This window comes from Bos grunniens, chromosome 6 (assembly GCF_055505025.1).
Source record: "Bos grunniens cultivar Pamir isolate PY7600 chromosome 6, Bosgru_T2T1.0, whole genome shotgun sequence".
Lineage (NCBI taxonomy): Eukaryota > Metazoa > Chordata > Mammalia > Artiodactyla > Bovidae > Bos > Bos grunniens.
In genome coordinates, this window is record NC_141170.1 from 26,459,802 (window position 1) to 26,473,457 (window position 13,656).

General features: G+C 46.5%; 2 protein-coding genes across 51 annotated transcripts in view; one reads left to right on the forward strand and one right to left on the reverse strand.

The window, feature by feature from the left end:
• Nucleotides 1-4,077, forward strand: part of CCDC158 (coiled-coil domain containing 158) — an 83,043-nt gene extending 78,966 nt beyond the window's left edge. For 23 of the 50 annotated variants that reach the window (XR_015165275.1, XR_015165277.1, XM_086405255.1 and 20 more), the window contains 2 exons: nucleotides 1,090-1,189; nucleotides 3,870-4,077. Coding sequence is in view for 46 of the 50 variants with exons in the window: in XM_086405255.1 (XP_086261381.1) it covers nucleotides 1,090-1,189; nucleotides 3,870-3,990 (221 nt within the window). In the remaining 4 variants the exon portion in view is untranslated. Of the gene's footprint in view, nucleotides 1-1,081; nucleotides 1,190-3,869 lie in introns of all 50 variants that reach the window. The other 27 variants (XR_015165274.1, XR_015165276.1, XM_086405259.1 and 24 more) reach the window with 2 other exon arrangements.
• Nucleotides 4,078-6,915: 2,838 nt separating this feature from the next.
• On the reverse strand, nucleotides 6,916-11,521 carry STBD1 (starch binding domain 1). The gene is made up of 2 exons (XM_086405272.1): nucleotides 11,255-11,521; nucleotides 6,916-8,758 (listed from the first exon to the last, which is right to left on the reverse strand). Exons 1-2 carry the CDS (start codon nucleotides 11,448-11,450, stop codon nucleotides 7,950-7,952), a joined length of 1,005 nt encoding a protein of 334 aa, XP_086261398.1. The 5' UTR covers nucleotides 11,451-11,521; the 3' UTR covers nucleotides 6,916-7,949.
• Between the last annotated feature and the right edge of the window lie 2,135 nt (nucleotides 11,522-13,656).

A 13,656-nucleotide genomic window follows, 5' to 3' on the forward strand; every position in this document is an offset into this window, starting at 1 on the left:
AGTCTCGCCCATTATAGCCGGATTCTTTACCATCTGAGCCACCAGGGAAGCCCAGTTACATCATGATGACAACAGTGATTATTGCAGGAGCAGAACATTGCTGCTGGTCACCTCATTATTAGTTTGTGGCTACATAATGGAAGATCCCCTGGGGAAGGGAATAGCTACCCACTCCAGTATTCTGGCCTAGAGAATTCCATGGACTCTATAGTCCATGGGGTCGCAAAGAGTCAGACATGACTGAGCAACTTTCACTTTCAGTAGCATGGCGTTTTCTTTTTTGCTCCCTGTTGTCAGATATTTGTCAAACATGTTTTACATTATTTACGTTAAAAATCTCTTAATGAGAAATTATTTTTTATTCTCTTAAACAAAAATAATTCCTAGATGATTGCCTTTAAAATCATCTTTAAAAAGTAAAAGGGTGTTTTGTTGACAGAAAAATGAGGTATCAAAATATTTTCAAGATTATACAGCAAGTCAGAGACTAAGCTTGAAATTAAAATCTTGTGATTGACAGCCAGTATGTTTTGGAGGTTGACAAAGCATAGCGTACTTATTTGAGAATAGTTCCCAGGCTTGTAGCACCTCCTCAGTTGCAGCTGCCACATTTATTCTAGGTTCCTTGTGGCCGTGTCAGCGTCCATACTGCTCCTGCAATATAATACTGTCCTCATTCAGGTGACAACAACTGATACGGGCACTTGGCCTCAGAAATTCAAAAATCTTTCCAGGGCCAGTATTAAATCTCGCTCCTCCAAACACTAAGTTACTGGAACTACACAGGTTTGGAATGAAAAGCTGTCATTTAAAATGTAGGACCTATCATTAAACTTGAAGTGTTCTTCCCACTCATCCCACTTAATGCTGTGTGGTTACAAACTAATAAATCAGATTGGTTTGAAACAAAATCATATAAGCTAGTATTGCAATATTTGGATACAGTATTTCTTTATTTTAAAATAGTGGTTTAAAGCTTCCATTATATTAAAAGAAAGGTTGTTTAACCCATAATTGGAAGATTTCTAAAATGAAATATCAAATAGACTTTTAATATCACATCTAAGCAATTTTCTAATAGCTTCACAGTCTCAGCCAATAGAAACAACCGGAAAGACATGCAGGAAGCTCCAAACCAGACTGGAAAGCTTGCAAACTCTGGTAGAAGATTTACAGATGAAGAACCAAGGTACGGTGCACGTTTTTGGAGAGCTCATCCTAGCTCAAAAGAATACTCAGCCTTCCTTTCAGGTTAAGCCTCTTATCTGTAGATCCACTGAAAAGGATACACAACAGGCAATTCAGAAACCTCAGGTCAGAATGTAAGAGTCTTCACCATGACTAATGCCTGGATTAACAGGGTGACCTTGGGCAGGTCGCCTTAGCCCTCCTCTTTCATCTAATAGGGATGATAATATTGCTGACCAGCCCTCAGCAGGACACATGTTCTGAGTGGCTGAGTTCACGTGACACTTTCCCATACGCTGTCTTTCTTACCCTTTCAGGTCTGTAGATGAACATTTGTATGACAGTAGCGAGCATTACTCTTGCCTAGAAAATCCCATGGGTGGAGGAGCCTGGTGGGCTGCAGTCCATGGGGTCACAAAGAGTCGGACATGACTGAGCGACTTCATTTTCACTTTTCACTTTCACGCATTGGAGAAGGAAATGGCAACCCACTCCAGTGTTCTTGCCTGGAGAATCCCAAGGATGGGGGAGCCTGGTGGGCTGCCGTCTATGGGCTCGCACAGAGTCGGACACGACTGAAGCAACTTAGCAGCAGCAGCGAGCATAAGGTGGCAGTTAATAGCCAGAAAACAAAACAACAGTATTTACCCTTATAGAAGATTTAAATTACCATGGGCAGACTGTGCCACCCAATGAATCACTAAATAAATAAAGATAAACTGTGTCTAAATGTGGACTTCCATACGTCTACATAAACTAGAGCTATTTGAACAAGAAATTGTTGTACTCTGCAGATGATAGACAACTTCTGGGACATGAATTCTAAGTGGATGTTCCCATGAATTCAGGAGGCTATCATGTTTTATGATTTCCTGATATAAATCCATGAATCCAGGAGACTTTGTCAGAGAGAAATTATTTTTGGAGTATACATGTTATTCTTATTTCATCTCTAGAAAATAATACAATCTTGCCAGATGGAAAATAATAACTTTCAAAAAATCATTTAAAAATAAATTTAACCTTATTATAATAATAGTTGTTATTAGCATTTATTGAGCAGTTATCAGCTGTGTGCCAGGCGCTGTGTGCCAGGCCCTGTATGCAGCGTCTTGTCTGTGAGCTTCACAACACTGGGAGGTGCATGCTAATATCTTGTCATTTGGTAATGAGGAAGCTGAAGATCACAGTCAGTCAATAAGTTCGAAGTCACACAATGAGTAGTGGAGCTGGGAATTGATCTCTGCAATTTTTGACTCCAAAATCCACATTTTTAACATACTAAAAGCTAAATTGTTACTAAAGAAAATCAACAAATTCTTTTTGATAACTCCAGGTGTCTGTGTATATAAACATAAAAACATTTGATTTTAAGTTTATCATAACTTTTTAGAGGAAGATTCATTATCTTATTGGCCCCATTTTTATTCACACTTTGACTTATATTTCTGACTATCTGCCTAATCCTACCATGTAATAATCCAAATGGAAAACATGTCATATTTGTTAAATTTTTTTCTAATCTTTTTATTGGATGCATTGTCTGGATGACATGTCTCTTGGAAATTATGAAACATATTTTGGAGAGAATGTGGGGAACATTTATCAAAATTGGAAGTACATGTATTTTCTGACCCAGAAACTCCACTTCCAGCAATTTATTCTGCAAGAAAAGTTGCACACACAAAAGTCTGTTTACAGAAGTATTTCCTATAGCATTGTTTATAAGCAAAAATAAGGAAGCAACTTTAAAAAGTTTATTTATTAACATGTTGGTACATCCACACAATGTAATACTGTGCTGTCATAACAAAACATGAGCTGAACTGGAAAGATATTGACATTTTAAGTGAATGAAAGCAAGCTGCAGAACGATTTATACCACATTTCCATTTTTGTAAAGAAGACTTCTGTCTGTGTGTGTGTGCATATGTACTTGTGAAGATATTCATTAAAATGTTTATAGTGATGACCTCTTGCCTGGAAGATCCCATGGACGGAGGAGCCTGGTAAGCTCCAGTCCACGGGGTCGTTAAGAGTTGGACAAGACTGAGTGACTTCACTTTCACTTTTCACTTTCATGCATTGGAGAAGGAAATGGCAACCCACTCCAGTGTTCTTGCCTGGAGAATCCCAGGGACAGGGGAGCCTGGTGGGCTGCCGTCTATGGGGTCACACAGAGTCGGACACGACTGAAGTGACTTAGCAGCAGCAGGGAGAAGGAGGTTCAATACACTGAGGGAATAAAAACAGAATGATTTTTATCTCTCTATGTACCCTTCTGAGGTGTTCAAATTATTAACAATTAGTATGTATTACTTCTGTAACAATAATTATCATGTTATTATTTATTTGGCCACACAGTGCTGCTTCCCTGACCAGGAATTGAACCCATACCCTTGGCAGTGAACGCGCAGCATCCTAACCATTGGACCATCAGGGAATTCCCTATCATGTTCATTGAAAACAACTAAAAGAGCAAAGATTTACCCTCAGCTCTGTTTCATAATTAAAGTCTTTTTAAAAAATGTGCTACTTTGCAGTTTTTAAGAACTTTTTGAGCTCAGCATGTATCTTTTCTATGGTAACAAGCTGACCTTTTAAGAAATACATAATAGAAGTATGTATTTAAAGCCTGAGTATATGTTGCTTTTCTAACTTTGTTTTATCAACATTTTCAGCAATGTCTTCAATGATCAGAAATCAAGAAAAGAGAATACAGAAAGTGAAAGACCAGGAAAAAATGTTACTAAAATGATACATTGCTTGCCTATTCTTTACAGAGAGATGATGCCCGATTAATTGTGGTGTTACTTATAATTAATGCCCTGTGTACTTTTTTCTTTTTATGTGAAAATTTAATAAAAGATATCCTATCCTGTCCTGTAAGCTCTATTTTAAAATAAACTATGCTTGAATGCTCTCTTAGTAAAACTTAAAGCGGTACTAGCTAGATGTGAATGTATCTTACAGGTATCAATCCATGCTAATACCAGTATGTTGGAATAATTGCGTTTTTTTTTATAAATTATTATCTTTATAGGTGCTGAGACAATAGTCTTTTTTTTTTTCAGCTTTACATGAAAGTAAAAGATGGGGTATAATGTCCAGACTGGAGAACTCAATGGCACCCCACTCCAGTACTCTTGCCTGGAAAATCCCATGGACGGAGGAGCCTGGTGGGCTGCAGTCCATGGGGTTGCGAAGAGTTGGACACGACTGAGCAACTTCACTTTCACTTTTCACTTTCCCGCATTGGAGAAGGAAATGGCAACCCACTCCAGTGTTCTTGCCTGGAGAATCCCAGGGACGGCAGAGCCTGGTGGGCTGCCGTCTGTGGGCTCGCACAGAGTCGGACACAACTGAAGTGACTTAGCAGTAGCAGCAGCAATGCCCAGACAGAAGGACAAACTCCAAGGTCTTGACCGGATTCCTTCTGTGACCCTGAACTCAGTGTTCTGTCAATATCAGTGAGTGTTATCACAGAACAGAACACTGGGGCCTGTAATCAAAACTTTTGGAGAAGTTTCTCTTTTTGCATATTAATAACTAGAGGGAAAGAGATAAAAGACTCGCTATTCTTCAGCCAGTGGGTAACTTCTGTAGATCAAATGGATTCAGTCTGCCCTAAGTAGTGTTTCATAAATGAGTGGGGTTTGTATGTGAAATACTTTGCAACACCAATACCCAGTTCTCTGTGGACACCAACTAGTGTCTGTGAGTCAATTCAATTCTGACACTAACTACCTGGAGTTAGTGTCCTATTCTACAGACTTAAGAGCCCAGTCCTTTGGCTAGGGCTTCCCAGCTGGCCCAGCAATAAAGAATCCGCCTGCCAATGCAGGAAATGTGAGTTCGATCCATGGATCAGGAAGATGCCCTGGAGAAAGAAATGGCAACCCACTCCAGTATTCTTGCCTGGGAAATTCCATGGACAGAGGACCCTGGTGGGCTACAGTCCATGGGGTTGCAGAAGAGTTGAACACAGCGACTAACCAACAACAACCCACAAGACGGCCCCTGCTTTATCGCAAGTCCTGGGCCACCTGTAGTTTTTGACTGGCTATAAATTGGGGAGTTCCCACATCCCCCTCTAAAGTTTCAATAATTTGCTAGAACTGATCACAGAAGTCAGGAAAGTGCTTAACTATTATGGTTTATTATAAAGGAGTAACTCAGGAACAGGCAAACGACAGGTGCACAGAGCAAGACATGGATGGGGGTGTGCCCTCTCAGGGCTCCCAGCCCCTTGATGGATCCTCCCACCCAGAAGCTCATTAAGTGCCATCATTCAAGAGTGTCTCCAGAGCTTCATTTCCAGCCCCCCTCCCCAGCCTGGAGATTGGTATGTGGGGCTGGAAGTGGCAAGCCTGCGGTCCCACTTGGTCTTGTGGCCAGCCCTGACCTGAGGCTGTCTAGGGGCCCCACCTAAGTCACCTCACTAGCAGAAACTCAGGCATGGTCTAAGGGGCCTCATAATGAATAACAGAAGATACTACCATCTCGGGAAATTGTCACGAACAAAGACCAAATGTATTATACTATAGGATGGGAACCCAATGAAAGACCAGAACAAATACAAAAATGTTTCAACAGAAACAATTCACAGAAGCCAGCCTGTCCAAAAAAAGAGCCTGTGTTCCCCTTCCCCAGTACAGACGTCCCTGAGAAACTGCGGCCCTGCTAATGGTTCTGTTTCCAGCAAACCCCCCACCCCCTGGCTCCAATCTACATCTAACTGCCTGACCGGGTCTCACTAATGACACCAGGACACAGCCGTCTGGGGCACCTTCTGGCCCCGAGTTCTAGTGGAGTCTTTTATTTCCCTTTCCACGAACTGGTTACAGAGGAGAGAGAGGTCCTAGGGGACAGACGGGAGCCGCAGGACAGAGGCCTGGGTGACGATCTGCAGGGAAAGCGGCCTCCGGCCAGGAGCGCCCACTGCTGTTTAGTGAGCGGGGAGTAAGCGCCATGCGGCCTGTGACAGCAGGTGATGCTCGGCCAAATGCGTGCAGATGCCAGGCCTTCCCACCGCCCTCCCACTTCTCCCTCTAAGCACATCTGATTTTAAATGAGTTTCAAAAATGTAAAATTTAGTATTAATATGTATCTCTTAAATCAACTGGCTTTACTGAAAGATTTTTACTTCATCAGATAAAATGATAGCTAGTGACAGAACTCTCAACAGGTTTTTACTATAAATTGTGCTACCTTTAACTTTACCTAATAGAAACGCTTTATTCTGTGTAGTAAAGGTCAGTGTCTTCTGAAGACCTGACTGGAAGGAATATAAAATTCCATTATGAAGTTTGTAAAAAAAAACAAAAACATATATATATATGTGTGTGTGTGTGTGAATTAAAGCAAAAGTATTCTGAGCCAAAAAAGTTACTGAAGCACTTTCTCACACTATTTTCAGTTGAGTTTATGCTCTTCTTAGCAAAGACCATCCAGGATTAAATGTTGTTTTGCCAATAAATATTACACTTAATAAAAAGTTGTTTTAACATAGAATTTTCAAGTACAGGCATGTATAATATCCTCCCAAACAAAGGCAAAGTTTTTTAAAAGAAATATTCTAAAACTTTAAAGGGAAGAGAACAGTGTATATGCCTCTTGATGTTTGCTTTTTTTTCCTGTGTCATTAGTGAAGAAAAATATTAGTATTTTATTTTATATCTAAGCAGTTATGGTACTAAGGCTTATACAAATAATTCAGACATTTAATAAAGATACTAAACTCAGGTTTTATTATTTTTTTTTCAGTTATAATGGCAAAGTTTAAAAGGTTGTTTCTTCCCAGGGCAAAGAAGTATTTCTGTATCACTCTCCTGTTACAGTTTCGTTTCCCAAGATTGTCACCAACATGGAGAGGGAAGACAGTGAAATGATTGCTGTGGGACCATCCATCTGTGAGCCCAAATTTGCTGTGAGACGAGCAGCAGTGGGGCAAGACGGTCCTCCAAAGGCCCTTCCAGGAAATGATGGGGCGCCCCACCCTCCAGTGGCCTGTGCCGTAGCCCCCAGCCCTCTAAGAGGCATCAATCAGGCCACCTTGCTCAGCATCCACCATAACCCCCTTCCTGTTCTCTTTCCTCTTGGACTGCTCCCAGTAACAGACTCTGATTAGGCCCCTGTTTCTACACCAGCCTTTGATCATTAAGACAAAAACATACTTGCTACTGTCAAACCATACGTGGCAAGTAAAATCAAGCAAAAAAAAAAAACAAAAAACATTGGGAAGTCTTAACGCAATGCTTCATATCCTGGCTAATCACATCTAGTGACCACACATTTTCTCATCACAGTTCCATATGGTGCTAATGATTTTTAAATATAAAATGTGTAAGAGAGCATTTATTTCTCCAGCTGCACCAGTAGGAAATCTGCCCTTTTTGAATAAGGCTTGTTTTACTCCCCTGGTCTAAGAATCACTGAAAGGCTCAAGTCTAAACCCTGCACAGTTAAATTGGTTTCTGTGCTCCCTGACCACTGCGCACTTAGCCAAGCCACTCCCCAAGACGACCAAGCCCTAAAGTAATGATGGATCAGCATAAATCCATCCAGCAATGCCACAGGAAATGCCATGCTCACTGGAAGCACTATCTACACATTAGACAAAAGCCACTAGCAAATTTGAAACAAGTCTGAGGGGTTAGATTTGAAGTTACACTTCCTTTATTTTAAACTATTCCAGGTGCTGCACGACCTTAGCCCCTTCCATGTTCTCCCGTAGCCCCTCGGCCGTTTGTCAAAGCGATTCAGTGAATCCCCCACCACCTGTGAACCACTTTATCCTCATGACCAGTCTCCAAGAATCTATTGCTGCATTCTTCCCAACGAGCAACTTCTCCGTTCTCTACCACCACAAACTTCCACTCCACCACCGTGTCTGCCGGCAGGGACACAGAACGAGACCAGAACCCATCCCTGCTACACTGGAGTGGGATGTAAGTGTTCCATCTCCCAAGACTCTCGTGGTCTCCAGTTACGGCAATGAACTGCACACCAGCACTTGTGATATAATGGACCTGGAACCTGACACTAACTTGACGACACTCTTTCTGACCTCTTGCTTCCACCAGCATGCTTCTGTCCCAGTCCTTTCCCTGCTTAGAGCTTAACACTGGAGACCCAAGACCGTCACCCAAACCAACATCTCCCCAGGACGAGTGCCGGGACACCATCTCCCAGTCCTCATGGTTAGCCCGGGTCTGACTGTCCGGCTCTGCAGGGCTCACTTCTTTCGCTCTGCCCAGGAGCAGGTTGCTGGAGGGAAACTTCTCTGCCAAACATGGAACTGCTTTGGAAGGTGTCTCTTGGCCTTTTTGCAATCCCCGTTCTCCCATAGGAGATCCAAGGCTTTTGTGTCTTGAAATGTCAGAGTTACCAGTCTCAGAGGTAGTTAGAGATTCTGTGTCTGGAAATGGGCCAGAAGGAACATGCACTCTTGAACTGTCAGGGTTACCAGCTTCTCCAGAAGGACTCTGCTGTCTCCATGCTGCTCCCGGCAGGTCACTGGGACCTTTGGTCTCAGAAACCAAACATCCATTGCTTTCTTGAAGATGCTCTTAAAAAAAACAAAAGGAAAAATGTAATAGTGTTTGGGCAGTTCAGTAAGTTAGGTTGAGGAAATAGGTTTAGTTATTAAAGACTCCACTACTAATCTATCTGCAGTTCACAAAATTTGTCTCTATTAAAATCAACTAATTACCTAGTGTGTTCCTAGCGTCGTGCTCTAAGAACACACATATCCAATAATAAGGGGCTTCCCTGGTGGCTCAGATGGTAAAGAATCTGCCTGCAATGCAGGAGACCCAGATTCAATCCCTGGGTGAGGAAGATGCCCTGGAGGAGGGCATGGCAACCCACTCCAGTATTCTTGCCTGAAGAATCCCTTGGACAGAGGAACCTGGCAGGCTACAGTCCACTGGGGTCACAAAGAATCAGACATGACTGAGCGACTAGGCAAAGCACATCCAATAATGAAAGGCATATCCAGGAGTGCCAGCGTACCAGCACAAGAGTGTAAACAAGGTGGCAAGCTGTAGAGGCAGACGTGTAACCCTGTCATGGTCCTGGATCTCTGCAGTGCAAGCCATACTGGCATGCAATCAAGTCATTTGGCTCCTATCATCAAAAAATGCTGTCCAGCCTGTGTGATGAAGAGCTACACAGTTACCCTGCAAACCAGAAGAGCACGCCTTCCCTCCCAGGGACTGTGTGTGGGTCAGGCATCGGTGGTCACAGTGTGGACAGGCCAGCAGCAGCTGTCACTCTGGCAGAATATGAAGGACAGCAGTGCATCCCTGGGCAAGGGGTGGAGGTGGGGGGACAGGGCTGGATTCTCCTTGCCAGCGCCGTGTGCATTGGGAGCCTCTTCAACAAAACACAGGCTATTGAGTTAAAGTAACTTCCCTGGTGGCTCAGAAGGTAAAGAATCTGCCTGCAATGTGGTAGCTGCTGCTGCTGCTAAGTCGCTTTAGTCGTATCCAACTCTGTGCAACCCCACAGACAGCAGCCCACCAGGCTCCTCTGTCCCTGGGATTCTCCTGGCAAGAATACTGGAGTGAGTTGCCATTTCCTTCTCCAATGCATGAAAGTTAAAAATGAAAGTGAAGGCCCTCAGTCACGTCCAACTCTTCGAGACCCCATGGACTGTAGCCTACCAAGCTCCTCCGTCCATGGGATTTTCCAGGCAAGAGTACTGCAGTGGGTTGCCATTGCCTTCTCCAACAATGTGGTAGACCCAAGTTCAATCCCTGAGTTGGCGAAGGAAATGGCAACCCACTCCAGTATTCTTGCCTAGGAAGTCCCATGGACAGAGAAGGCTGGCTGGCTGGCTACAGTCCATGGGTGTCACAAAGAGTCGGACACGACTGAGGGACTAACACTTTAACTGGAAACTCAGCTTACTTCTTGGCCACCTCATTGATAGTCCACATAGCTCCCTACAAGATCTCCAGAGCCATTCAATCAGTATAGATGGGGGATGGGAATGGGAAGAGGGAGATCTTGTTTAATTGTCACTTTTTAATGTGGGGTTGGAAGTGAGGCATAAACAAAAATTACTCTGAATTCCCAATCTCTCCACCTGAAACAGGAAGCTGGCTTTCAGGGAAAAGAAGACCAATGAGACAGAGAGGCAGATTTATCAAGTGGCTACACACGAACACCACGCCACTAAAAATAAAGTTTACAGATGTCATTTTCACTAGGCTGGAATCCAGGGATGGGCAGCTTGCCAAGGGAGGGCGCTGGAAGGTAAGTTTTTCTGCCGAGTCTCTTATTTGCCCAGCACATGGGGTCTAAAGCGTTGACGTCTGAACCTAGATGTCAATTCTGTTCCTCGGAGTTGGGGCCGCTACTAAGTGTGCCTCTTCCCTGGGGTTTTAGACAATTGTGCCCTGCTCCGGTGAGCATGGGGGAGAGCCGACAGCTCCGAAATCTGCTGCCAGCGAGCCGCCCCAGGGTTTTAGCTGAGGCCTTCATGGCCAGACTCCAGCCTGAACTTTGCCTCCCTGAGAGAGGCGTCCAGAGAGCGGGGGTGGTCATTGCTCCGGTGTTCCCAAACGCGGTTCTTCCCTGAGGTGAGCGATAGGAGGACATGAAGCTATGGCATTGGGACTGAGACGAGACAGTGTCCCTGCTCGGACAGACGCGGGAGGGTCGGAGGATCTCTTAACCCTAAGCACCCCTTTCCGAAGGCCCGGAAGGGGCGCCGCCGCTGCAGCCGTCTGCACTGCACCAAGCGCCGCCGAGCGGAGGAGCCCATCCCCGCCGGAGGAGCAGGGGCAGGAGCCAAGGGGCAGCGACTCGGCGGGGCGCGCCCCTTGACGAACCGTCTGGGCATATTCAGGGCCTCGGCGGGGGCGAGCACCCCGCTCGGAGCGTGCGCACCAGCCGGGGAAAATGCGGAGCGCGGCGAGGGTCGCGTTCAGAGTAGAGGAAGCTAGTCCCCGGGAAAGGATTGCTAGGAAAGCTCCAGGTGGATCCCTCCCGCTCCCCCGAGGAACTTCAAAGCCCCCTGGCAGATCTGCCCAGGAGACACAAGGAGGAAGAATACCTGGTTTGGCAGAAGGTCCGGGGCTCAGTCCGCCGCGGCCACCGCCCTGATCTCCGCCCGGAGCCACAGCCTCCCTTGGGGGGGCGTCCTTCCTCTGCTCCGCATTCCCCTCCTTTCCCGAGTCCCGCAGCAGCCAAACGAAAAGCGCTCCGGCCAGACCCCCTCCGACCAGCAGGGCGGACCAGACGGCGCCCATGACTGAGAGGCCGCGGCTGCGGGAGACGACGGCGACCGAGACGGGGGCTCAGGTCACGCAGGAAGAGCCACACCTCCCCAGCCCGCTCCAACCTTTTACGGTCCCCCCGGTGGCGGGCGCTGCCGCGCGGAGCCCAGCCCTCCGCCACTAAGACTCAACTTTCCCAGCCCCGCCCCGCTCCCCGCCCCGGGGCTGCAGCCCGGGCTCCGGCGCGGCGGGCCCGCGAGCGCCCCCCTTCTCCCTCCCTTTCGACCCCGCCAGTGGCCGGCGGCTGGGAGCACACTGCGCCGAGTTCCAAGTGCCTCCTGCGTGCGCAAAGAACCCAAGGGCGCACGGCTCCAGCGCGCTAACCCACGCCTGCCCCGCCGCTTTCCCTTCCGGCTCCCGCGGCAGTCAGGCCCAGCTCTCTGAGCCGGGCATCTCCTCACAAACAGTAGCAGTGTGGCCTCATAGAGGCCTTCGATTCCAGGAACTTAGAATCGGAAGAGGCTGTGTTATGTCGCGGACCAGCCGGGCTGGGGCTAGGATGGGAGAGGCAGCTTGGTCGGGTTGGGTGGGGAATACCCTGAATACAGCGGGCGCGGTGGAAGCTTCATAATGCCTCCAGTTAGCTGCGCTTCACCTCCCCGAGCCTCCGCCTCCCCGCCTGTAAAAGGAAAGGGTTGGACTGACACCCTTCCATCTATATATGCCCGTTACTTTTACCGCATCCAGTCATTTTTTTTCTTCCTCAATTTCTTTTAGAGTGCGTGGTTGTCACAAAATGCGCGCCTTCCTGGCCGGACAGGAGGTTACCCAGAAGCAAGCCTCTACAAATGGCCTTATTAATTAAAAAAAAAAAAAAAATTGCAACCATCTTTAAGCGCTGTCGGTGTGCCAGGTGTTCAATGTATGCATAGACAAATGCATACAGAATAAGGATCCTGGAACTAAGTTATATACACATTTCTTTCTAAATTCACACCTCTGCTGACCTGATGGCTTCACACACCGACTACGAGCTATTGGTTCCCATGTTTGTATCTGCAGGGTGAGCCTTTTCCTTGATCCACACAAGTGTGGCTCAGCTGGTAAAGAATCCGCCCGCAATGCGGGAGGCCTGGGTTCGATCCCTCGGTTGGGAAGATCCCCTGGAGTAAGGGAAAGGCTACCCACTCCAGTATTCTGGCCTGGAGAATTCCATGGGTTGTACAGTCCATGGGGTCGCAGAGTCGGACACGACTGAGCGACTTTCACCTTTCACACAAGTTTACACCCAACTACCAAGGCCACAGCCGGCAGACATCCGCCTTGGAATAATTACTAACACGTGGCTCTTATAAAACAGATCATTCAAAGGTGCCCCAGGCTCAAGCCGATAGCAGCCCCTGACGGGCAGCGAGACTCAGCTAATAGTTACAGGTGCTCGCGCCTTGGCGCACACAGGTCACAGCCCCTGCCATCAAAACGGAGGGGTGAGGAAGGGGACCGCACCAACCCGAGCTCCTGGCTAGTGCTGCATGCTAAGTCGTTCAGTTGTGTCCGACTCCTTGCCACGCTATGGACTGTAGCCCGCCAGGCTTCTCTGTCCATGGGATTTTCCAGGCAAGAATACTGGAATGGGTTGCCATGCCCTCCAGGGGGTCTTTCCGACCCAGGAATCGAACCCGTGTTTCTTATGCCTCCTGCACTGGCAGACGGGTTCTTTACCACTAGGGCCACCTGGAGAGCCCCCGGATGCTATGCTAGTAGACATCTCAAATCCAATTCACTCAAATCTGACACCCCCAGACCCACTACTTGCTCTGACTTCCTCATCTCGGTAAATGGCAACCACATTTCTCCTTTTTACCTCCTCTCAAAGTAGGCAGTAGCAAAGTCTGCCTCTTTATTCAAAATGCATTCAAAGTTCTTCTCTCCAAAGTGAGTGCCACCCTTCCCCACCCCCTAAGTTCTCCAAGCAAGGCTTCAGCAATATGTGAACTGTGAACTTTCAGATGTTCAAATTGGTCTTAGAAAAGGCAGAGGAACCAGAGATCAAATTGCCAACATCTGCTGGATCATCAAAAAAGCAAGAGAGTTCCAGAAAAACATCTATTTCTGCTTCATTGACTATGCCAAAGCCTTTGAGGGTGTGGATCACAATAAACTGTGGAAAATTCTTCAACAGATGGGAATACCAGACCACCTGACCCGCCTCCTGAGAAATCTGTATGCAGGTCAAGAA

Excerpts from the sequence above, each read along its gene's own strand:
- STBD1 (XM_086405272.1), bottom strand. The coding sequence starts at position 11,450 with ATGGGCGCCGTCTGGTCCGCCCTGCTGGTCGGAGGGGGTCTGGCCGGA. Across the intron at positions 8,759-11,254 it reads CGGACCTTCTGCCAAACCAG|AGCATCTTCAAGAAAGCAAT; the intron begins GTATTCTTCCTC and ends GTTTTTTTTAAG.